This window comes from Oncorhynchus mykiss, chromosome 13, assembly GCF_057628025.1.
Source record: "Oncorhynchus mykiss isolate SJ-2025 chromosome 13, ASM5762802v1, whole genome shotgun sequence".
Classification (NCBI taxonomy): Eukaryota; Metazoa; Chordata; class Actinopteri; order Salmoniformes; family Salmonidae; genus Oncorhynchus; species Oncorhynchus mykiss.
In genome coordinates this window covers 2614711-2641076 of record NC_143034.1, presented here as the reverse complement: position 1 = coordinate 2641076, position 26366 = coordinate 2614711, and the positions used below count along the sequence as shown (strand labels likewise).

The window sequence follows — 26366 nt, the reverse complement described above, 5'->3', positions numbered from 1 at the left end:
AACTAGACACAGTGCATTCAGAAAGTATTCAGAACCCTTGACTTTTTCCACATTTTGTTACAGCCGTATTCTAAAATTAATTAAATTGTTTATTTTCTCATCAATCTACACACAATACCCCCTAATGACAAAGCAAAAACAGGTTTTAAGACATTTTTGCAAATGTATTAAAAAAACATCACATTTACATCAGTATTCAGACCCTTTACTCAGTACTTTGTTGAAGCACCTTTGGCAGCGATCACATCCTTGAGTCTTCTTAGGTATGACGCTACAAGCTTGGCACACCTGTATTTGCGGAGTTTCTCCCATTCTTCTCTGCAGATCCTCTCAAGCTCTGTCAGGTTGGATGGGGAGCGTCGCTGCACAGCTATTTTCAGATCTCTTCAAAGATGTTAGATCGGGTTCAAGTCCGGGCTCTTGCTGGGCCACTCAAGGACATTCAGAGATTTGTCCCACAGCCAGTCCTGCGTTATCTTGGCTGTGTGCTTAGGGTCGTTGTCCTGTTGGAAGGTGAACCTTCGCCCCAGTCTGAGGTCCTGATCGCTCTGGAGCAGGTTTTCATCAAGGATCTCTCTGTACTTTTCTCCGTTCATCTTTGCCTCGATCCTGACTAGTCTCCCTACTAAAACAGGTCTATTTTTTGTTGTTGTTGTAAGAATTCATAAAACAATTTGATTTGTGGTGTTTGGTTCTAAATATCAGAGTAAGAAATCGACGGACACAATAAAAGTGCCAACCAACTTTATTCACCCAAAGGATCGAACGGCTGAACAGACAAAGACAAAGACATACTTCCACCAGTGGTAGGGTATATATACATATGTATATATGTATGTATGTATGTATATATATATATGTATGTATGTATGTATATATGCAGTGCCTTGCGAAAGTATTCGGCCCCCTTGAACTTTGCGACCTTTTGCCACATTTCAGGCTTCAAACATAAAGATATAAAACTGTATTTTTTTGTGAAGAATCAACAACAAGTGGGACACAATCATGAAGTGGAACGACATTTATTGGATATTTCAAACTTTTTTAACAAATCAAAAACTTAAAAATTGGGCGTGCAAAATTATTCAGCCCCCTTAAGTTAATACTTTGTAGCGCCACCTTTTGCTGCGATTACAGCTGTAAGTCGCTTGGAGTATGTCTCTATCAGTTTTGCACATCGAGAGACTGAAATTTTTTCCCATTCCTCCTTGCAAAACAGCTCGAGCTCAGTGAGGTTGGATGGAGAGCATTTGTGAACAGCAGTTTTCAGTTCTTTCCACAGATTCTCGATTGGATTCAGGTCTGGACTTTGACTTGGCCATTCTAACACCTGGGATATGTTTATTTTTGAACCATTCCATTGAAGATTTTGCTTTATGTTTTGGATCATTGTCTTGTTGGAAGACAAATCTCCGTCCCAGTCTCAGGTCTTTTGCAGACTCCATCAGGTTTTCTTCCAGAATGGTCCTGTATTTGGCTCCATCCATCTTCCCATCAATTTTAACCATCTTCCCTGTCCCTGCTGAAGAAAAGCAGGCCCAAACCATGATGCTGCCACCACCATGTTTGACAGTGGGGATGGTGTGTTCAGCTGTGTTGCTTTTACGCCAAACATAACGTTTTGCATTGTTGCCAAAAAGTTCAATCTGACCAGAGCACCTTCTTCCACATGTTTGGTGTGTCTCCCAGGTGGCTTGTGGCAAACTTTAGACAACACTTTTTATGGATATCTTTAAGAAATGGCTTTCTTCTTGCCACTCTTCCATAAAGGCCAGATTTGTGCAATATATGACTGATTGTTGTCCTATGGACAGAGTCTCCCACCTCAGCTGTAGATCTCTGCCGTTCATCCAGAGTGATCATGGGCCTCTTGGCTGCATCTCTGATCAGTCTTCTCCTTGTATGAGCTGAAAGTTTAGAGGGACGGCCAGGTCTTGGTAGATTTGCAGTGGTCTGATACTCCTTCCATTTCAATATTATCGCTTGCACAGTGCTCCTTGGGATGTTTAAAGCTTGGGAAATATTTTTGTATCCAAATCCGGCTTTACACTTCTTCACAACAGTATCTCGGACCTGCCTGGTGTGTTCCTTGTTCTTCATGATGCTCTCTGCGCTTTTAACGGACCTCTGAGACTATCACAGTGCAGGTGCATTTATACGGAGACTTGATTACACACAGGTGGATTGTATTTATCATCATTAATCATTTAGGTCAACATTGGATCATTCAGAGATCCTCACTGAACTTCTGGAGAGAGTTTGCTGCACTGAAAGTAAAGGGGCTGAATAATTTTGCACGCCCAATTTTTCAGTTTTTGATTTGTTAAAAAAGTTTGAAATATCCAATAAATGTCGTTCCACTTCATGATTGTGCCCCACTTGTTGTTGATTCTTCACAAAAAAATACAGTTTTATATCTTTATGTTTGAAGCCTGAAATGTGGCAAAAGGTTGCAAAGTTCAAGGGGGCCGAATACTTTCGCAAGGCACTGTATGTATGTATGTATATATATGTGTAAATATGTATATATATACCCCAATCTGGGTGGAGTCTCGTCCTTTTCTCTAGACATTACATCTTTGTTGCTAGGCAGGAAGTTAAGTGACGTGGGTGATAAACTGTTCCTTCTCCCTTCATTGTGACCTGACCTCGGCTCCCTTCCTCACTAATCCACATCTCTCCACCAGCATGTGATCGTCCTCCCTTCACTCAACACATTCCAAGCTTAGCTGAACCCACCATATATACATTCCTCATAACCATTAACTTCGGTTGTAGAAACCAGACTATGGCACCCCTTATGTCTCTCGTAAAACGGATGATTAACAATATTTAAAGTTTAAAAATCTAAACCCAACAGTGGGTTATAAAAAACAAAAAACACAAATTCTCAGTCAAAAGCCAATGAGAACAGTGGAAGGTTTTCTCTCCTGTGTGTGTTATAGTACAGTTATGTATTATAAAGACAGGTTAAATCATAAACAATATGATTTAATGTGGCATGAAACAAAAAACACTAATTCTCAGTTAAAAGCACAAGTCAGAACACAGCCTCTCTATTCTCTCATGTGATTTCAGGTCCTCTGACTGGGAAAATGTCTTTCCACACAGTGAGCAGTGGTATGTCTTCTCCTCCTGTGTGTGTATTATTTCATGCTTATTCAGATGTCTTAACCGGTTAAAACTCTTTTCACACAGGGAGCAGTGGTACGTTTTATCCCCTCCAGTGTGTGTCCTCTCATGCCGATTCAGGGCCCCTAACTTGATAAAACTCTTTCCACACAGGGAGCATTGGTAGGGTTTTTCTTGTCTGTGTCTCCTCTCGTGGTCTTTAAGGCTCCCTGAATGGCTAAAACTCTTTCCACACTGGGAGCATTGGTAGGGCTTTTCTCCTGAGTGTGTTCTTTTATGCTGTTTTAGGTTCCCTAGCTTGCTAAAACTATTTCCACACTGGGAGCATTGGTAGGGCTTTTCTCCTGTGTGTGTCCTCTCATGCGCCTTCAGGTCACCTAACTTCCTAAAACTCTTTCCACAGTGGGAGCAGTGGTAAGGCTTCTCTCCGGAGTGTATTCTCTTATGCCCCCATAGGCTTCCTGCCCAGGTAAAAGTCATTCCACATTGAGAACAGCGATAAGGCTTCTCTCCAGAGTGTTTTTTCTTATGCTGCTTCAGGGCCTTTAACCAGGGAAAACTCTTTCCACAGTGGGAGCACTGATGTCGTCTCGTTGGTTTGGGTGTCGCCGGGTCTGGTTTCCCTGAAGGACTCTTCCCGCTGTCATCATGAGAGTTTGGTCTCTCTCCTGCCAAAGACAAACAGATTTAGTTTAACCTGTTAGAGCTCTAGGGGCGCTATTTCATTTTTGGATAAAAAACGTTCCCGTTTTAAGCGCAATATTTTGTCACGAAAAGATGCTCGACTATGCATATGCATATGCACAGTTTTGGAAAGAAAACACTCTGAAGTTTCAGAATCTGCAAAGATTTTGTCTGTAAGTGCCCCAGAACTCATTCTACAGGCGAAACCAAGATGATGCATCAACCAGGAATTAGCAGAATTTCTGAAGCTCTGTTTTCCATTGTCTCCTTATATGGCTGTGATTGCGCAAGGAATGAGCCTACACTTTCTGTCGTTCGCCCAAGGTCTTAGCAGCATTGTGACGTATTTGTAGGCATATCATTGGAAGATTGACCATAAGAGACTACATTTTCCAAGTGTCCGCCTGGTGTCCTGCGTCGAATTCGGTGCGCAATTGCCAGCTGCTTCTACTTTACCATTTGATTCAGGGGAGAAAGCATGTGTCCAAGAACGATGTATCAATGAAGAGATATGTGAAAAACACCTTGATGATTGATTCTAAACAACGTTTGCCATGTTTTCAGTCGATATTATGGACTTAATTTGGAAAAAAGTTCGCGTTTTGAGGACTGAATTTTCTGATTTTTTTTGGTAGCCAAATGTGATGTATAAAACGGAGCTATTTCTAATACACAAGGAATCTTTTTGGAAAAACTGAGCATCTGCTATCTAACTGAGAGTATCCTCATTGAAAACATCAGAAGTTCTTCAAAGGTAAATTATTTTATTTGAAGGCTTTTATGTTTTTGTTAATGTTGCGTGCTGGATGCTAACGCTAATGCTAACGCTAAATGCTAACGCTAAATGCTAACACTAGCTAGCTACTTTTACACAAATGATTGTTTTCCTATGGTTGAGAAGCATATTTTGAAAATCTGAGATGACAGTGTTGTTTACAAAAGGCTAAGCTTGAGAGATGGCATATTTATTTCATTTCATTTGCGATTTTCATAAATAGTTAACGTTGTGTTATGCTAATGAGCTTGCTGATAGATTTACACAATCCTGGATACAGGGGTTTTTTCATAGCTAAACGTGACGCAGAAAACGGAGCGATTTGTCCTAAACAAATAATCTTTCAGGAAAAACTGAACATTTGCTATCTGAGAGTCTCCTCATTGAAAACATCTGAAGTTCTTCAAAGGTAAATGATTTTATTTGAATGCTTTTCTGTTTTTTTGTGTAAATGTTGCCAGCTGAATGCTAATGCTAAATGCTACGTTAGCCATAGTTAACGTTGCGTTATGGTAATGAGCTTGAGTCTGTATTCACGATCCCGGATCCGGGATGGGGAGATCAGAAAGGTTAACAGAGACCTGAATGAAACCTCCACATAATACAACTGTCTTCCTATGAGGGTAAATCTGGACTAGATTACTCAATAAAGGAGCATGTTAACCAGCAGCATACCACTGCTGATTTGCCTCTGAAGCTAAGCAGGGTTGGTCCTGCTCGGTACCTGGATGGGAGATCAGGTGCTGCTGGAAGTGGTGTTGGAGGGCCAGTAGGAGGCAGTCTTTCCTCTGGTCTAAAAAAAATATCCCAATTCCCCAGGGCATGGTTGTAATGTATTTTACCCTCTTCAGTCCTTTCTGAAAACATAGCTGGAAGCCTGTGTCTATGAGGAAGGGCGTGAAGAGTCCTCTCTGAAACCATAGCTGGAAGCCTGTGTCTATGAGGAAGGGCGTGAAGAGTCCTTTCCGAAACCATAGCTGGAAGCCTGTGTCTATGAGGAAGGGCGTGAAGAGTCCTCTCCGAAACCATAGCTGGAAGCCTGTGTCTATGAGGAAGGGTGTGAAGAGTCCTCTCTGAAACCATAGCTGGAAGCCTGTGTCTATGAGGAAGGGCGTGAAGAGTCCTCTCTGAAACCATAGCTGGAAGCCTGTGTCTATGAGGAAGGGTGTGCAGAGTCCTCTCTGAAACCATAGCTGGAAGCCTGTGTCTATGAGGAAGGGTGTGAAGAGTCCTCTCTGAAACCATAGCTGGAAGCCTGTGTCTATGAGGAAGGGCGTGAAGAGTCCTCTCTGAAACCATAGCTGGAAGCCTGTGTCTATGAGGAAGGGCGTGAAGAGTCCTCTCTGAAACCATAGCTGGAAGCCTGTGTCTATGAGGAAGGGCGTGAAGAGTCCTTTCTGAAAACATAGCTGGAAGCCTGTGTCTATGAGGAAGGGTGTTTCGAGTGGGTTGGAAATAAAAGGCATGGATGAGATAGCTTGTCTATGTCCGACGTGGATCCTAAACTGAGACCTGAGTGAACTTTTCACAAAAGGGTTGATTTAGTGGTATTGTTTACTCAATGGTAGGGGCACAGACTAAGGAGACCAGGGATGGTAGGGGCACAGACTAAGGAGACCAGGGATGGTAGTAGCAGACTAAGGAGACCAGGGATGGTAGGGGCACAGACTAAGGAGACCAGGGATGGTAGGGGCACAGACTAAGGAGACCAGGGATGGTAGGGGCACAGACTAAGGAGACCAGGGATGGTAGTGGCAGACTAAGGAGACCAGGGATGGTAGGGGCACAGACTAAGGAGACCAGGGATGGTAGGGGCACAGACTAAGGAGACCAGGGATGGTAGTGGCAGACTAAGGAGACCAGGGATGGTAGGGGCACAGACTAAGGAGACCAGGGATGGTAGGGGCACAGACTAAGGAGACCAGGGATGGTAGTGGCAGACTAAGGAGACCAGGGATGGTAGGGGCACAGACTAAGGAGACCAGGGATGGTAGTGGCAGACTAAGGAGACCAGGGATGGTAGTGGCAGACTAAGGAGACCAGGGATGGTAGGGGCACAGACTAAGGAGAGCAGGGATGGTAGTGGAGCACAGACTAAGGAGACCAGGGATGGTAGGGGCACAGACTAAGGAGACCAGGGATGGTAGGGGCACAGACTAAGGAGACCAGGGATGGTAGGGACACAGACTAAGGAGACCAGGGATGGTAGTGGCAGACTAAGGAGACCAGGGATGGTAGGGGCACAGACTAAGGAGACCAGGGATGGTAGTGGCAGACTAAGGAGACCAGGGATGGTAGTGGCAGACTAAGGAGACCAGGGATGGTAGGGGCACAGACTAAGGAGAGCAGGGATGGTAGTGGAGCACAGACTAAGGAGACCAGGGATGGTAGGGGCACAGACTAAGGAGACCAGGGATGGTAGGGGCACAGACTAAGGAGACCAGGGATGGTAGGGGCACAGACTAAGGAGACCAGGGATGGTAGGGACACAGACTAAGGAGACCAGGGATGGTAGTGGCAGACTAAGGAGACCAGGGATGGTAGGGGCACAGACTAAGGAGAGCAGGGATGGTAGTGGCAGACTAAGGAGACCAGGGGTGATGTTTGACATGAGTTCTTTTCCATAAAGGAACACACCGATCCTTCCTCCTCTATGAACGTTCCTAGGCCGTCATTGTCTGAAATATATATATTTTTTTTTAAATGTAAAAACCCAAATTCTTGTGAATATTAGTAGTAATGTAGTAATGGAGGATGAGGGTCTCTCCTTTCTGTCTATCCTTTCTGTAGTACAGTAGTAATGGAGGATGAGGGTCTCTCCTTTCTGTCTCTCTGTTTATTCTTGTGAATATTAGTAGTACAGTAGTAATGGAGGATGAGGGTCTCTCCTTTCTGTCTCTCTGTTTATTCTTGTGAATATTAGTAGTACAGTAGTAATGGAGGATGAGGGTCTCTCCTTTCTGTCTCTCTGTTTATTCTTGTGAATATTAGTAGTACAGTAGTAATGGAGGATGAGGGTCTCTCCTTTCTGTCTCTCTGTTTATTCTTGTGAATATTAGTAGTACAGTAGTAATGGAGGACGAGGGTCTCTCCTTTCTGTCTCTCTGTTTATTCTTGTGAATATTAGTAGTACAGTAGTAATGGAGGATGAGGGTCTCTCCTTTCTGTAGTACAGTAGTAATGGAGGACGAGGGTCTCCTCTTTCTGTAGTACAGTAGTAATGGAGGACGAGGGTCTATCCTTTCTGTAGTACAGTAGTAATGGAGGACGAGGGTCTCTCCTTTCTGTCTCTCTGTTTATTCTTGTGAATATTAGTAGTACAGTAGTAATGGAGGATGAGGGTCTCTCCTTTCTGTCTCTGTTTATTCTTGTGAATATTAGTAGTACAGCAGTAATGGAGGATGAGGGTCTCTCCTTTCTGTCTCTCTGTTTATTCTTGTGAATATTAGTAGTACAGTAGTAATGGAGGATGAGGGTCTCTCCTTTCTGTCTCTCTGTTTATTCTTGTGAATATTAGTAGTACAGTAGTAATGGAGGATGAGGGTCTCTCCTTTCTGTCTCTCTGTTTATTCTTGTGAATATTAGTAGTACAGTAGTAATGGAGGATGAGGGTCTCTCCTTTCTGTCTCTCTGTTTATTCTTGTGAATATTAGTAGTACAGTAGTAATGGAGGACGAGGGTCTCTCCTTTCTGTCTCTCTGTTTATTCTTGTGAATATTAGTAGTACAGTAGTAATGGAGGATGAGGGTCTCTCCTTTCTGTAGTACAGTAGTAATGGAGGACGAGGGTCTCTCCTTTCTGTAGTACAGTAGTAATGGAGGACGAGGGTCTATCCTTTCTGTAGTACAGTAGTAATGGAGGACGAGGGTCTCTCCTTTCTGTCTCTCTGTTTATTCTTGTGAATATTAGTAGTACAGTAGTAATGGAGGATGAGGGTCTCTCCTTTCTGTCTCTCTGTTTATTCTTGTGAATATTAGTAGTACAGTAGTAATGGAGGATGAGGGTCTCTCCTTTCTGTCTCTCTGTTTATTCTTGTGAATATTAGTAGTACAGTAGTAATGGAGGATGAGGGTCTCTCCTTTCTGTAGTACAGTAGTAATGGAGGACGAGGGTCTCTCCTTTCTGTAGTACAGTAGTAATGGAGGATGAGGGTCTCTCCTTTCTGTAGTACAGTAGTAATGGAGGACGAGGGTCTATCCTTCAGTAGTAATGGAGGACGAGGGTCTCTCCTTTCTGTCTATCCTTTCTGTAGTACAGTAGTAATGGAGGATGAGGGTCTCTCCTTTCTGTAGTACAGTAGTAATGGAGGACGAGGGTCTCTCCTTTCTGTAGTACAGTAGTAATGGAGGACGAGGGTCTCTCCTTTCTGTAGTACAGTAGTAATGGAGGACGAGGGTCTCTCCTTTCTGTAGTACAGTAGTAATGGAGGACGAGGGTCTCTCCTTTCTGTAGTACAGTAGTAATGGAGGACGAGGGTCTATCCTTCAGTAGTAATGGAGGACGAGGGTCTCTCCTTTCTGTAGTACAGTAGTAATGGAGGACGAGGGTCTCTCCTTTCTGTAGTACAGTAGTAATGGAGGACGAGGGTCTCTCCTTTCTGTAGTACAGTAGTAATGGAGGACGAGGGTCTCTCCTTTCTGTAGTACAGTAGTAATGGAGGACGAGGGTCTCTCCTTTCTGTAGTACAGTAGTAATGGAGGACGAGGGTCTCTCCTTTCTGTAGTACAGTAGTAATGGAGGACGAGGGTCTCTCCTTTCTGTAGTACAGTAGTAATGGAGGATGAGGGTCTCTCCTTTCTGTAGTACAGTAGTAATGGAGGACGAGGGTCTCTCCTTTCTGTAGTACAGTAGTAATGGAGGACGAGGGTCTCTCCTTTCTGTAGTACAGTAGTAATGGAGGATGAGGGTCTCTCCTTTCTGTAGTACAGTAGTAATGGAGGACGAGGGTCTCTCCTTCAGTAGTAATGGAGGACGAGGGTCTCTCCTTTCTGTAGTACAGTAGTAATGGAGGACGAGGGTCTCTCCTTTCTGTAGTACAGTAGTAATGGAGGATGAGGGTCTCTCCTTTCTGTAGTACAGTAGTAATGGAGGACGAGGGTCTCTCCTTTCTGTAGTACAGTAGTAATGGAGGACGAGGGTCTCTCCTTTCTGTAGTACAGTAGTAATGGAGGATGAGGGTCTCTCCTTTCTGTAGTACAGTAGTAATGGAGGACGAGGGTCTCTCCTTCAGTAGTAATGGAGGACGAGGGTCTCTCCTTTCTGTAGTACAGTAGTAATGGAGGACGAGGGTCTCTCCTTTCTGTAGTACAGTAGTAATGGAGGACGAGGGACTCTCCTTCAGTAGTAATGGAGGACGAGGGTCTCTCCTTTCTGTAGTACAGTAGTAATGGAGGACGAGGGTCTCTCCTTTCTGTAGTACAGTAGTAATGGAGGATGAGGGTCTATCCTTTCTGTAGTACAGTAGTAATGGAGGACGAGGGTCTCTCCTTCAGTAGTAATGGAGGATGAGGGTCTCTCCTTTCTGTCTCTCCAAAAACGCTTTACGCAACTGTGGGACCTTTTTGATTCCAAATGTAAGTAGATAAGATAGTAGCTGTCTATTAAAAATATATATACTGGTTGTTGGATTCCTCATGTCCACTCAAAAGGTAGGAAGAAGAAGTGCTTGGTCCTGATTGGATGTTGGACACTATATTTATTGACTATTATGTGAATCCTATAAATTAAAAAGGGCCAATCAACTAGCTTCATTTCCTCAGAGATCAAATTACATTTCAAGTTGCTGAAATGACATGGAATGCCTCAGCTGTTTTTCCTAAATCTGTAGCAGCAGCTGGAATTTCCAGAGTTTTCCATCCCTGTGATTGGGTAACTCCTACTCCTATAGGTTAGTAAAGAGGTCAGGTAATATGGGAGTTGGATTGTGCCTAAGAACAGCCCTTAGCCGTGGTATATTGGTCGTATACCACAACCCCCCGAGGTGCCTTATTGCTATGATAAACTGGTTATCAACGTAATTAAAGCAGTAAAAATAAATGTTTTGTCATACCTGTGGTATACGGGCTTCATTGCTTAAATAAACTAAATATACTCCCCTACCAATTTATCTGGACAGGGAAGATAACAGTTTAATGTGGCTCTGTGTTCCCCTATGTATTTATCTAGACAGGGAAGATAACAGTTTAATGTGGCTCTGTACTCCCCTATGTATTTATCTAGACAGGGAAGATAACAGTTTAATGTGGCTTTGAATGCCATAAGTATTTGGACAAATTCACTTATATGTGTATTAAAGTATTTGGTCCCATATTCCTAGAACACGATGACTACATCAAGCTTGTGACTCTACAAACTTGTTGGATACATTTGCAGTTTGTTTTGGTTGTGTTTCAGATGATGTTGTTCCCAACAGAAATGAACAGTAAATAATTTATCGTATCATACGAGTCACACAAGAATAGAATGTTTCTGAACACTTGTATATTAATATGGATGCTAACATGATTAGGGATAATCATCAAAGAATCATGAATAATAAAGTGTGAGAAAGGTAGAGCCATGAATACCATACTCCTTATTGGTACTTAAACGTTTTATATCTCTGCTGTCCTAATAAACAGACAGGGGAGAGTAGCTGAGGGTTTGAACAAATGGAACATCTCTAATTCATAGAAAGAGCTGTGGATGCAAGGACCCACCATGAGATCAAAATGATGGATTTAAAACCGTTGAGTCAAATACAGTGTTTGTTTACAAGCTTATATTTGGTGTTCTGGTGAGGTGCACATTTCAGTGCAATGACCCTTTGGCTTTAAAATCACACATTAGTTCAACAACTGCAGAGTTTCTGGCTGTGTTTTTAAGACAGTACTCACTGGTGTTAATCAGATCTTCAGTCTCCTCTTCATCTCTCCAAGCGTCTTCCTCCTCTTTTATTGAGATAGCCTCCTCTTCCACTCCAAAAGGTTCTTCCTCTTCTTTCAATGTGATACTGATAGCCTCCTCTTCCTCCTCTTTCATTCTGAAAGCTTCTTCCTCTCCTTTTACTGAAACATCCTCCCCCTCTTCTTTCACGACAATGTTCAGCCACAGACCCTCTTTCTCCGTCCAGCAGACCTCTTCTTTAGCAGGAGGAGAGTAGCTTGGAGAGCTCATGGTGGGCTAGCTAGCTAGCATTGACGATTAGCTTAGGTTAAGTATAATCAACACATTTGTAAATTGAACAAGTAAGTTACGTTTAAGTTAAATAGTAGATCGGTGTGTTAAAAACACCGAGATCAATTTACACAAAAAATGGTCTAAAGAGCTTTAATGCTTTCGGTTGTATGTTGGCTACAGGGCTAAAGAGGTGGTTGAATGAGTCAGTCAGTATTCGTGTTGGTGAAACAGCTTCCGGTGTCGTGTTGGTCCATTAGATATGACGTCACCATATGAAGGTCGCATATCGCAGTCAGCTGACTGGAATGGGTAACGCAGTTTAGAAAAATACTCACTACATTGTTTATTCATTTAAAGATGAGCAAATATGTTTTGTCTGACTTCTTACAGCCAAAACATTCGTATATGCAGATCTATAGCTACATGTGAATATGTACGTTATGAATAGATACTGGTAGAATAGTTCCGTGTAGCTCAGTTGATAAAGCCCAGGCAACGCCCAGGGTTGTTTGATATGAGTCTGCTTAATGAATAAAATGTTAATAAATGAATACCTAGTTAGGGATTTAACTCCAATCTCGACAATATAACGTCAATTGTCAGTGTTATGGCTGCTTTGCTTGATGTATTGTTGTCTCGACCTTCTTCCTCTTTGTGCTGTTGTCTGTGCCCAATAATGTTTGTACAATGCCTTGTGCTGCTGTCATGTTGTTGTCATGTGTTGCTGCCATGCCATGTGTGTCGTCTTAGGTCTCTCTTTATGTAGTGTACGTGTTGTAGGATTGTGTTGTCTCTCTTGTCGTGATGTGTTTGGTCCTATATATTTTTTCTATCTCCCGTCCTGCATTTTGCCTTTTGGTACGCCGTCATTGGAAATAAGATTTTGTTCTTAACTGACTTGCCAGGTTAAATACAATTATACTACTTAACATCAGCAATATTTTGTCATTCAGTCAAACACACAGGTAATTGTTTATTAATTTATTAAGAAAATCTGCGAAATGGATAGTTGAAAATAAAGAGACCGGGAGGGTCACAAAAGTGAAGTTTGGGAAAGATTTGCTGAAGTGCTGAAGGAGCAAGATGATGACTATGTGAGGCACGATATGTGATGAATGTGAGGCACGATTACAACTTTGTTCCCATTAGAAACAACGCCAATGACACATCTGGGGTTAGTTATCAGTACGCTGCATTCATAACCAAGTGGGAACTTACCACATACGACTGGGAAAAAAAATCCACATGAACGGCCATTCAACTGGTATTTACTACTTCACAATTGGAAAATCCCGACCTCCCACTTGGTTACGAACACAGCATTATTGGTTGCCACACCTCAGTCCACCTCATTCACCTGAAAAGGGTTGGGGCTAGCTCTTTAAATGCCCCCACCTGCAGTCTTTGGGCGCGTTTCTCTGCTCAGACGTTGCTGACACCTTTGCACATGTTATGGCAATGGGCTCGTTCGAGCGGAAAAGTCACCGCCTTTTCAAATTGTGATGCATTATGGGGATAAAAAGTGTCCATCTTGCGCCTACATGAACTTTAAAAAACAACCATTTGATCAAAGATCATAAAGTCAATTGCAGACAGTCGACTGCACACAGTTCCTCCATCCCCAGCTGTAACTTACAGCCATTGGCTGAAATTGTGGAAGGTTCTATTGGGTCAACCAATCATCAGAGTGTTTCTGTTTGACCAAATACGAACAGGACCAAACACTTCAACAGGAACCAACTTTGCAAAACAATGGTTAGTTACTAATGAAGGTGATATTTGAGGATCTCTTTTTACTAATTGATTGTAAAATGTAGACATCTATTTATAGTTTCTGACTGTGTGAAAATGAAGACATGTTTATTTCAACATTGTTTCAACATACTATTTGAAATATACAGTGAATTCGGGAAGTATTCAGACCCCTTCCCCCTTTTCCAACATTTTGTTACGTTACAGCCTTATTCTGACATGGATTAAATACATTTTTCTCCTCATCAATCTACAAACAATACCCCATAACGACACAATACCCCATAATGACATCACAATACCCCATAATGACATCACAATACCCCATAATGACATCACAATACCCCATAATGACATCACAATACCCCATAATGACATCACAATACCCCATAACGACATCACAATACCCCATAATGACATCACAATACCCCATAATGACATCACAATACCCCGTAATGACACAATACCCCGTAATGACACAATACCCCATAACGACACAATACCCCATAACGACACAATACCCCGTAATGACACAATACCCCGTAACGACACAATACCCCGTAACGACACAATACCCCGTAACGACACAATACCCCATAACGACACAATACCCCGTAATGACACAATACCCCGTAATGACACAATACCCCGTAACAACACAATACCCCGTAATGACACAATACCCCATAACGACACAATACCCCGTAATGACACAATACCCCATAACGACACAATACCCCGTAACGACATAATACCCCGTAACGACACAATACCCCGTAACGACACAATACCCCGTAATGACACAATACCCCGTAACGGCACAATACCCCGTAATGACGACACAATACCCCATGACGACACAATACCCCATGATGACACAATACTCCATGACGACACAATACCCCATGATGACACAATACCCCATGATGACACAATACCCCATGATGACACAATACCCCATGATGACACAATACCCCATGATGACACAATACCCCATGACGACACAATACCCCATGACGACACAATACCCCATGATGACACAATACCCCATGATGACACAATACCCCATGATGACACAATACCCCATGATGACACAATACCCCATGATGACACAATACCCCATGATGACACAATACCCCGTAATGACACAATACCCCATGATGACACAATACCCCATGATGACACAATACCCCATGATGACACAATACCCCATGATGACACAATACCCCATGATGACACAATACCCCATGATGACACAATACCCCATGATGACACAATACCCCATAACGACACAATACTCCATGATGACACAATACCCCATGATGACACAATACCCCATGATGACACAATACCCCATGATGACACAATACCCCGTAATGACGACACAATACCCCATAACGACACAATACTCCATGATGACACAATACCCCATGATGACACAATACCCCATAATGACACAATACCCCATGACGACACAATACCCCATGATGACACAATACCCCATGATGACACAATACCCCGTAATGACGACACAATACCCCGTAATGACGACACAATACCCCATAACGACACAATACCCCATGATGACACAATACCCCACAATGACACAATACCCCATGATGACACAATACCCCATAATGACACAATACCCGACCACCCCAACCCCTCTTTTACGCTGCTGCTACTCTCTATTTATCATATATGCATAGTCCCTTTAACTATACATTGATGTACATACTACCTCAATTAGCCCGACTAACCAGTGCCTGTATGTAGCCTCTCTACTGTATGTAGCCTCTCTACTGTATGTAGCCTCTCTACTGTATGTAGCCTCTCTACTGTATATAGCCTCTCTACTGTATATAGCCTCTCTACTGTATGTAGCCTCTCTACTGTATAGAGGCTCTCTACTGTATGTAGCCTCTCTACTGTATAGAGCCTCTCTACTGTATATAACCTCTCTACTGTATGTAGCCTCTCTACTGTATGTAGCCTCTCTACTGTATGTAGCTGTATGTAGCCTCTCTACTGTATATAACATCTCTACTGTATGTAGCCTCTCTACTGTATGTAGCCTCTCTACTGTATGTAGCCTCTCTACTGTATATAGCCTCTCTACTGTATGTAGCCTCTCTACTGTATGTAGCCTCTACTGTATGTAGCCTCTCTACTGTATGTAGCCTCTCTACTGTATGTAGCCTCTCTACTGTATGTAGCCTCTCTACTGTATGTAGCCTCTCTACTGTATGTAGCCTCTCTACTGTATATAGCCTCTCTACTGTATGTAGCCTCTCTACTGTATGTAGCCTCTCTACTGTATATAGCCTCTCTACTGTATATAGCCTCTCTACTGTATGTAGCCTCTCTACTGTATGTAGCCTCTCTACTGTATATAGCCTCTCTACTGTATGTAGCCTCTCTACTGTATGTAGCCTCTCTACTGTATGTAGCCTCTACTGTATGTAGCCTCTCTACTGTATATAGCCTCTCTACTGTATGTAGCCTCTCTACTGTATATAGCCTCTCTACTGTATGTAGCCTCTACTGTATGTAGCCTCTCTACTGTATGTAGCCTCTCTACTGTATGTAGCCTCTCTACTGTATGTAGCCTCTCTACTGTATGTAGCCTCTCTACTGTATATAACCTCTCTACTGTATATAGCCTCTCTACTGTATATAGCCTCTCTAGTGTATATAGCCTCTCTAGTGTATGTAGCCTCTCTACTGTATATAGCCTCTCTACTGTATGTAGCCTCTACTGTATATAGCCTCTCTACTGTATGTAGCCTCTACTGTATGTAGCCCCTCTCTACTTATCTATTGTTCACCTAATACCTATTTTTTACTTACAAATCACACTGTTGGTTAGGGCCTGTAAGTAATCATTTCACTGTAAGGTCTACTACACCTGTTGTATTAACTCCCGTGACAAATAAACTTTGATTTGTTCTGGATCATACAAGACAAGGCTCCTGTTTCTATGAGCTGTTCTGGAAGGCTACTTACTTATATAATAATTTACATTTTGCAAATAATATAATAAACAACATCATAGGGTTGACATTTTGCATCCAATCAATTGAAGCTAATAAGATTTATTTTTATTTTTTACATATTTTAAAATATTTGATTTGATTTTAGACATGATCAGGTCTCCAGATGAAAAAACTCAAACAAAAGTAAAGCTCTTTTTTTTAAATGATTTCATATAAACAATACCATTTAATTTGAACAAAAACACAAATTCTCAATCAAAAACACAAGTCAGAACACAGCCTCTCTATTCTCTCATGTGATTTCAGGTCCTCTGCCCGGGGAAATGTCTTTCCACAATTAGAGCAGTGGTATGTCTTCTCCTCCTGTGTATGTATCCTCTGATGTGATTTCAGGTTCCCCAACTGAGTAAAACTCTTTCCACAGTGGGAGCATTGGTAGGGCTTTTCTCCTGTGTGTGTCCTCTCATGCTTTGTCAGGCCTTCTAACCACCTAAAACTCTTTCCACAGTGGGAACAGTGGTAGGGCTTTTCTCCTGTGTGTATTCTCTCATGTGACTTCAGGCTCCCTAACCAGGTAAAAGTCAATCCACAATGGGAGCAGTGGTAAGGCTTCTCTCCAGAGTGTATTCTCTTGTGTATTTTCAGGCTACCTAACTGACTAAAACTATTTCCACACTGGGAGCATTGGAAAGGCTTTTCTCCTGTGTGTGTCCTCTCATGCTCTTTTAGGTTTCGTAACTTAGTAAAACTCTTTCCGCAGTGCGAGCAGTGATGTCGTTTGGCTGGTTTGGGCGTCTCTGGGTCTGGTTCCCCTGAAGGACTCTTCCCGCTGTCAGAGGGAGAGTCTGGTCTCTCTCCTGCCAAAGATAAACAGATTATTTAGTTAAACAGAGGCCTGAATGAAACCTCCACATGATAAAACTGTCTTCTTATGAGGTTTAATCTAGACAACAACCCTCAATAACCTGAGGTCAGTTTTCACAACATTACATCATTAAAAGTAAACTTGGTGAGATTTTAAAAACAAATTATGTAGAGCTCCAAATCCAATCTTGTTCTCATGGGTGTCATGTTTTGGTCGAAAAATGTTCTAAAATGGTCATAAAATGTACATTTCGACTTCCAAATCGAACCACAAAGACGTTTGGAGGTCCACACATCAGAGAATGTTGGACTTGAATGGGAATATCTGTTGTTTTAAATTATACTGTCAATCCTCCATAAGAAACCTGTTGAAATCATAAAAATAAACAGAATAGAGAGGACCATTTAAGTTGACATTCAACGGTTGGATGGACCGGCGGCCATCTTGTATTACCTAAGTACTTTTCCTTGACATCCAAAAGTTCTCGTTACATTTTGAATGCTTAGCAGGACAGAAAAATGGTCAAATTCACATACTTATCAAGAGAACATCCCTGGTCATCCTTACTGCATCTGATCTGACAAATACATTGTTTGTAAATGACGTCTGAGTGTTGGTGTTTGCCCCTGGCTATCTGTAAAATAATAAAAAATAAAATGGTGCCGTCTGGTTTGCTTAATATAAGGAATGTGAAATTATTTATGCTTTTACTTTTTATACTTAAAAGTATATTTTAGGAATTACATTTATAATTTGACATTTAAGTATATTTAAAACCAAATACTTTTACTCAAGTAGTATTTTACTCTGTGACTTTTACTTGAGTCATTTTCTATGAAGGAATCATTCTATGGTCTGAAAGGTCCATTCTATGAACTGAAAGGTCCATTCTATGAATTCTATGGTCTGAAAGGTCCATTCTATGAATTCTATGGTCTGAAAGGTCCATTCTATGAATTCTATGGTCTGAAAGGTCCATTCTATGGTCTGAAAGGTCCATTCTATGAATTCTATGGTCTGAAAGGTCCATTCTATGAATTCTATGGTCTGAAAGGTCCATTCTATGAATTCTATGGTCTGAAAGGTCCATTCTATGAATTCTATGGTTGAAAGGTCCATTCTATGAATTCTATGGTCTGAAATGTCCATTCTATGAATTCTATGGTCTGAAATGTCCATTCTATGAATTCTATGGTCTGAAATGTCCATTCTATGACTTCTATGGGCTGAAAGGTCCATTCTATGAATTCTATGGTCTGAAAGGTCCATTCTATGAATTCTATGGTCTGAAAGGTCCATTCTATGAATTCTATGGTCTGAAAGGTCCATTCTATGAATTCTATGGTCTGAAATGTCCATTCTATGAATTCTATGGTCTGAAAGGTCCATTCTATGGTCTGAAAGGTCCATTCTATGGTCTGAAAGGTCCATTCTATGAATTCTATGGTCTGAAAGGTTGATTCTATGAACTGAAAGGTCAATTCTATGAATTCCTTGGTCTGAAATGTCCATTCTATGAATTCTATGGTCTGAAATGTCCATTCTATGAATTCTATGGTCTGAAATGTCCATTCTATGAATTCTATGGTCTGAAAGGTCCATTCTATGGTCTGAAAGGTCCATTCTATGGTCTGAAAGGTCCATTCTATGAATTCTATGGTCTGAAAGGTCCATTCTATGAATTCTATGGTCTGAAAGGTCCATTCTATGAACTGAAAGGTCCATTCTATGAATTCTATGGTCTGAAAGGTCGATTCTATGAATTCTATGGTCTGAAAGGTCCATTCTATGAATTCTATGGTCTGAAAGGTCGATTCTATGAACTGAAAGGTCCATTCTATGAATTCTATGGTCTGAAATGTCCATTCTATGAATTCTATGGTCTGATAGGTCCATTCTATGGTCTGAAAGGTCCATTCTATGGTCTGAAAGGTCCATTCTATGAATTCTATGGTCTGAAAGGTCGATTCTATGAACTGAAAGGTCAATTCTATGAATTCCTTGGTCTGAAATGTCCATTCTATGAATTCTATGGTCTGAAATGTCCATTCTATGAATTCTATGGTCTGAAAGGTCCATTCTATGGTCTGAAAGGTCCATTCTATGGTCTGAAAGGTCCATTCTATGAATTCTATGGTCTGAAAGGTCCATTCTATGAATTCTATGGTCTGAAAGGTCCATTCTATGAACTGAAAGGTCCATTCTATGAATTCTATGGTCTGAAAGGTCGATTCTATGAATTCTATGGTCTGAAAGGTCCATTCTATGAATTCTATGGTCTGAAAGGTCGATTCTATGAACTGAAAGGTCCATTCTATGAATTCTATGTGTATAATTGAAATGACTCCCTGTATTCAACTGACCTCTCAGAGGGTCTAAACTACACGTTTTAGATAATTGACGTTAAAAAGGTTAAAAATGTAATAATATTTTTTTTTTTTTTTGGGGGGGGGGGTTATAAAACAGCTTAACAACCCTTTTTGTAAGCTTTTAAATGATATCAAACTCAACCGTTTGTCTATTCCAGTGATTCAAACATGGGATGTCTCATGGTGTGGTGGGGAATACAAAACAGGTTGACTTTGAATTTTTTTTATTATTTATTTAACTAGACAAGTCAGTTAAGAACAAATTCTTATTTTTAATGAAGGCCTAGGAACAGTGGGTTAACTGCCTTGTTCAGGGGCTGAACGACAGATTTTCACCTTGTCAGCTCGGGGATTCGATCTTGCAATCTTTTGGTTACTAGTCCAAGGCTCAAACCACTAGGCTACCTGCCGCCTCTACACTCTAACCACTAGGCTACCTGCCGCCTCTACACTCTAACCACTAGGCTACCTGCCGCCTCTACACTCTAACCACTAGGCTACCTGCCGCCTCTACACTCTAACCACTAGGCTACCTGCCGCCTGCCTCTACACTAGGCTACCTGCCGCCTCTACACTCTAACCACTAGGCTACCTGCCGCCTCTACACTCTAACCACTAGGCTACCTGCCTCCTCTACACTCTAACCACTAGGCTACCTGCCTCCTCTACACTCTAACCACTAGATTACCTGCCTCCCCTACACTCTAACCACTAGACTACCTGCCTCCTCTACACTCTAACCACTAGGCTACCTGCCGCCTCTACACTCTAACCACTAGACTACCTGCCTCCCCTACACTCTAACCACTAGACTACCTGCCTCCTCTACACTCTAACCACTAGACTACCTGCCTCCTCTACACTCTAACCACTAGACTACCTGCCTCCTCTACACTCTAACCACTAGACTACCTGCCTCCTCTACACTCTAACCACTAGACTACCTGCCGCCTCTACACTCTAACCACTAGGCTACCTGCCGCCTCTACACTCTAACCACTGGGCTACCTGCCGCCCCCACATCTCCTGAATGTTTTGCCATTCAGGTCCAAAAAGTCACATTCTGACCACTACACTATGGATACTATGGACACTATGGATACTATGGATACTATGGATACTATGGACACTATGGATACTATGGATACTATGGATACTATGGATACTATGGACTCTATGGACTCTATGGACTCTATGGACTCTATGGACACTATGGACACTATGGACTCTATGGATACTATGGACTCTATGGACTCTATGGACTCTATGGATACTATGGACACTATGGATACTATATGGACACTATGGATACTATATGGACACTATGGACACCTTGGACACTATATGGACACTATGGATACTATATGGACACTATGGATACTATGGACACTATGGATACTATGGATACTATATGGACACTATGGACACCTTGGACACTATATGGACACTACGGACACTATGGATACTACGGACACTCTATGGATACTATGGACACTATGGACACTATGGACACTATGGACACTACGGATACTATGGACACCTTGGACACCACGGACACTATGGACACTACGGACACTATGGACACCTTGGACACTATGGACACTATGGACACTATGGATACTATGGACACTACGGACACTATGGACACTATGGACACTATGGACACTATGGATACAACGGACACTACGGACACTATGGATACTATGGACACTATGGATACTATGGATACTATGGACACTATGGATACTATGGACAATACGGACACTATGGATACTATGGACACTACGGACACTACGGACACTCTATGGACACCTTGGACACTACGGACACTCTATGGACACTATGGATACTACGGACACTATGAACACTACGGATACTACGGACACTACGGACACTATGGACACTACGGACACTCTATGGATACTATGGACACTATGGATACCTTGGACACTACGGACACTATGGATACTATGGACACTATGGACACTCTATGATACTATGATACTATGGACACTATGGATACTATGGACTCTATGGATACTATGGACTCTATGGACACTATGGACACTCTATGGATACTATGGACTCTATGGACTCTATGGACTCTATGGATACTATATGGACACTATGGATACTATATGGACACTATGGACACCTTGGACACTATATGGACACTATGGATACTATATGGACACTATGGATACTATGGACACTATGGACACTATGGATACTATATGGACACTATGGACACCTTGGACACTATATGGACACTACGGACACTATGGATACTATATGGACACTATGGATACTATGGACACTATGGACACTATGGATACTATGGATACTATGGATACTATATGGACACTTTGGACACTATATGGACACTATGGACACTATGGACACTACGGACACTATGGATACTACGGACACTATGGATACTATGGACACTATGGACACTATGGACACTACGGATACTATGGACACCTTGGACACTACGGACACTACGGACACTACGGACACTATGGACACTATGGACACTACGGACACTATGGACACTATGGACACTATGGATACAACGGACACTACGGACACTATGGACACTACGTACACTATGGATACTATGGACACTATGGACACTACGGACTCTATGGATACTATGGACACTACGGACACTATGGATACTATGGACACTACGGACACTACGGACACTCTATGGACACCTTGGACACTACGGACACTCTATGGACACTATGGATACTACGGACACTATGAACACTACGGATACTACGGACACTATGGACTCTACGGACACTCTATGGATACTATGGACACTATGGATACCTTGGACACTACGGACACTATGGATACTATGGACACTATGGACACTCTATGGATACTATGGACACTATGGACACTATGGACTCTATGGACACTATGGACACTAAGGACACTATGGACACTATGGACACTATGGACACTATGGATACTATCGACTCTATGGATACTATGGACTCTATGGATACTATGGACTCTATGGATACTATGGACACTATGGACACTACGGACACTACGGACACTCTATGGATACTATGGATACTATGGACTCTATGGATACTATGGACTCTATGGACTCTATGGACACTATGGACACTACGGACACTCTATGGATACTCAAAAGGGATGCTGTCAAAAACATGATTGAATTGAAATGGATTTATCCTCTATATCTACAACAGGGCTACGCTACATCCTCTATATCTACAACAGGGCTAGGCTATATCCTCTATATCTACAACAGGGCTACGCTACATCCTCTATATCTACAACAGGGCTACACTACATCCTCAATATCTACAACAGGGCTACGCTACATCCATCCTCCATATCTACAACAGGGCTACGCTACATCCTCCATATCTACAACAGGGCTACGCTACATCCTCTATATCTACAACAGGGCTACGCTACATCCTCTATATCTACAACAGGGCTACGCTACAACCTCTATATCTACAACAGGGCTACGCTATATCCATACTCCATATCTACAACAGGGCTACGCTACATCCTCCATATCTACAACAGGGCTACGCTACATCCTCCATATCTACAACAGGGCTACGCTACATCCTCCATATCTACAACAGGGCTACGCTACATCCATCCTCTATATCTACAACAGGGCTACACTACATCCTCTATATCTACAACAGGGCTACGCTACATCCTCTATATCTACAACAGGGCAACGCTACATCCATCCTCTATATCTACAACAGGGCTACACTACATCCTCTATATCTACAACAGGGCTACACTACATCCTCTATATCTACAACAGGGCTAGGCTATATCCTCTATATCTACAACAGGGCTACGCTACATCCTCCATATCTACAACAGGGCTACGCTACATCCTCCATATCTACAACAGGGCTACGCTATAACGATCCTCTATATCTACAACAGGGCTACGCTATAACCATCCTCTATATCTACAACAGGGCTACGCTACATCCTCCATATCTACAACAGGGCTACGCTACATCCTCTATATCTACAACAGGGCTACGCTACATCCTCTATATCTACAACAGGGCTACGCTACATCCTCCATATCTACAACAGGGCTACGCTACATCCTCCATATCTACAACAGGGCTACGCTACATCCTCTATATCTACAACAGGGCTACGCTACATCCTCTATATCTACAACAGGGCTACGCTACATCCTCCATATTTACAACAGGGCTACGCTACATCCTCCATATTTACAACAGGGCTACGCTACATCCTCTATATCTACAACAGGGCTACGCTACATCCTCCATATCTACAACAGGGCTACGCTACATCCTCCATATCTACAACAGGGCTACGCTATAACCATCCTCTATATCTACAACAGGGCTACACTACATCCTCTATAACTACAACAGGGCTATGCTACATCCTCTATATCTACAACAGGGCAACGCTACATCCATCCTCTATATCTACAACAGGGCTACACTACATCCTCTATATCTACAACAGGGCTACACTACATCCTCTATATCTACAACAGGGCTACGCTACATCCTCTATATCTACAACAGGGCTACGCTACATCCTCCATATCTACAACAGGGCTACGCTACATCCTCCATATCTACAACAGGGCTACGCTACATCCTCCATATTTACAACAGGGCTACGCTACATCCTCCATATCTACAACAGGGCTACGCTACATCCTCCATATCTACAACAGGGCTACGCTACATCCTCTATATCTACAACAGGGCTACGCTACATCCTCTATATCTACAACAGGGCTACGCTACATCCTCTTTATCTACAACAGGGCTACGCTACATCCTCCATATCTACAACAGGGCTACGCTACATCCTCCATTCTCTACAACAGGGCTACGCTACATCCATCCTCCATATCTACAACAGGGCTACGCTACATCCTCTATATCTACAACAGGGCTACGCTACATCCTCCATTCTCTACAACAGGGCTACACTACATCCTCCATATCTACAACAGGGCTACGCTACATCCTCCATATCTACAACAGGGCTACGCTACAACCATCCTCTATATCTACAACAGGACTACGCTACATCCTCCATATCTACAACAGGGCTACGCTACATCCATCCTCCATATCTACAACAGGGCTACGCTACATCCTCTATATCTACAACAGGACTACGCTACATCCTCCATATCTACAACAGGGCTATGCTACATCCTCTATATCTACAACAGGGCTACGCTACAACCTCTATATCTACAACAGGGCTACGCTACAACCATCCTCTATGGAATCGAGCTCCAATGTAATACAGTGTAATTTGAGTCATGATAAGAGCAAGTCCATTCTGTGAGACATTAAAGATGGGATTTTGCGTGTAAATCCATTGTTAACGTGTTGTTGGTGACCCGCTCTTTGGTGGTATACACATCGTACAGTGTAGTTTTTTCAATTCCTACATTAAACAACATATTCAAGCATAAACAGTCAGTCGAACGTCGCTTTAAAACCACGCATCAGTTCAACAATAGTTTGTGCTGCCGTTTTTAAGACAGTACTTACGGGTCTTAATCAGATCTCCTGTCTCCTCCTCTTTCAATGTGACAGTCATCTCATCCTCCTCCTCTTTCACTCCAAAAACCGCATCCTTCTCTCTCTCTTCCTCCTCTTCTTTTAATGTAACATCCTCCTCCTCTTTCACTCTGAACGCGTCTTCCTCTTCTTTCACTGAAACGCCTTTCTCTTCTTCTTTCACAGTACCAGACTCACCCTCTACTTGTTTTTGTATTGTAACATCCTCCTCTTCCTCCTCCTCTTTCACCAGAGCTTCTTTCTCCGTGCAGCAGACCTCCTCTTCTTTATCAGGAGGAGAGTAGCTTAGTGAACTCATGGTCGGAGATGTTAGCTAGCTAGCGTTCGTTAGCCTATTGATAAGCTCATTTACCAAGCCAGCTACCTAACAACGTATATATGAAATTAAATGGGGAAACTAGCTAGCAACAAGACATACGTATTTTTAAAACACAGGTGCAACTAAACAACGACTATTTTGTCTTGAAAGCTACCGAGGTGTCTGACCAGCTGTTGTTGTTGAAGAAACATCCCGTCCACTAGATTATACGTCACACTGGCAGCGTCGCCTGAAAGACGCTCATCGCCATCTGCTGATTGGAGTGGGTAACGCAGTTGAGATCGATGTTTATTTTATTCCCAGACAAAAAAAAGCTCCTATTTTTCATTTCTTTCATCACATAATAGCGAAATAATGGGCGGCAAGTAGCCTAACGGTTAGAGTGGTTTGAATACCAGAGTGGAACAGGAAAACATCTGAAATATTTGTTGATGTGTCCTTAAGCAAGGAACTAATTTGCTCCAGGGATGCCGTACTACTGTGGCCGACCCTGTAAAACAACACATTTCACTGCACCTATGTGGTGTTTTTTGTTGTGGTATATTACTAGCAGATGTCCAAAGGAAAGCGTGTGTTGATTGATTAGTGCAGATTGGTAATGAGTATGAATGTAAAAGCATATCACCAGACTGCATTCAAAGAGGAGCTGCACACAAGTTCATTGCAAATGGTGAGGGGGACCCCAGAATAAT

General features: G+C 42.3%; 1 protein-coding gene across 1 annotated transcript; it reads right to left on the bottom strand.

Annotated features, from left to right (window-relative positions):
- Positions 1-1008: 1008 nt before the first annotated feature.
- Positions 1009-25899, bottom strand: LOC110511569 (uncharacterized). The gene is made up of 4 exons (XM_036948622.2): positions 25326-25899; positions 16756-17354; positions 11467-11752; positions 1009-3800 (listed from the first exon to the last, which is right to left on the bottom strand). The coding sequence occupies exons 1-4, from the start codon at positions 25651-25653 to the stop codon at positions 3028-3030; spliced, it is 1986 nt and encodes a 661-aa protein (XP_036804517.2). The 5' UTR covers positions 25654-25899; the 3' UTR covers positions 1009-3027.
- Between the last annotated feature and the right edge of the window lie 467 nt (positions 25900-26366).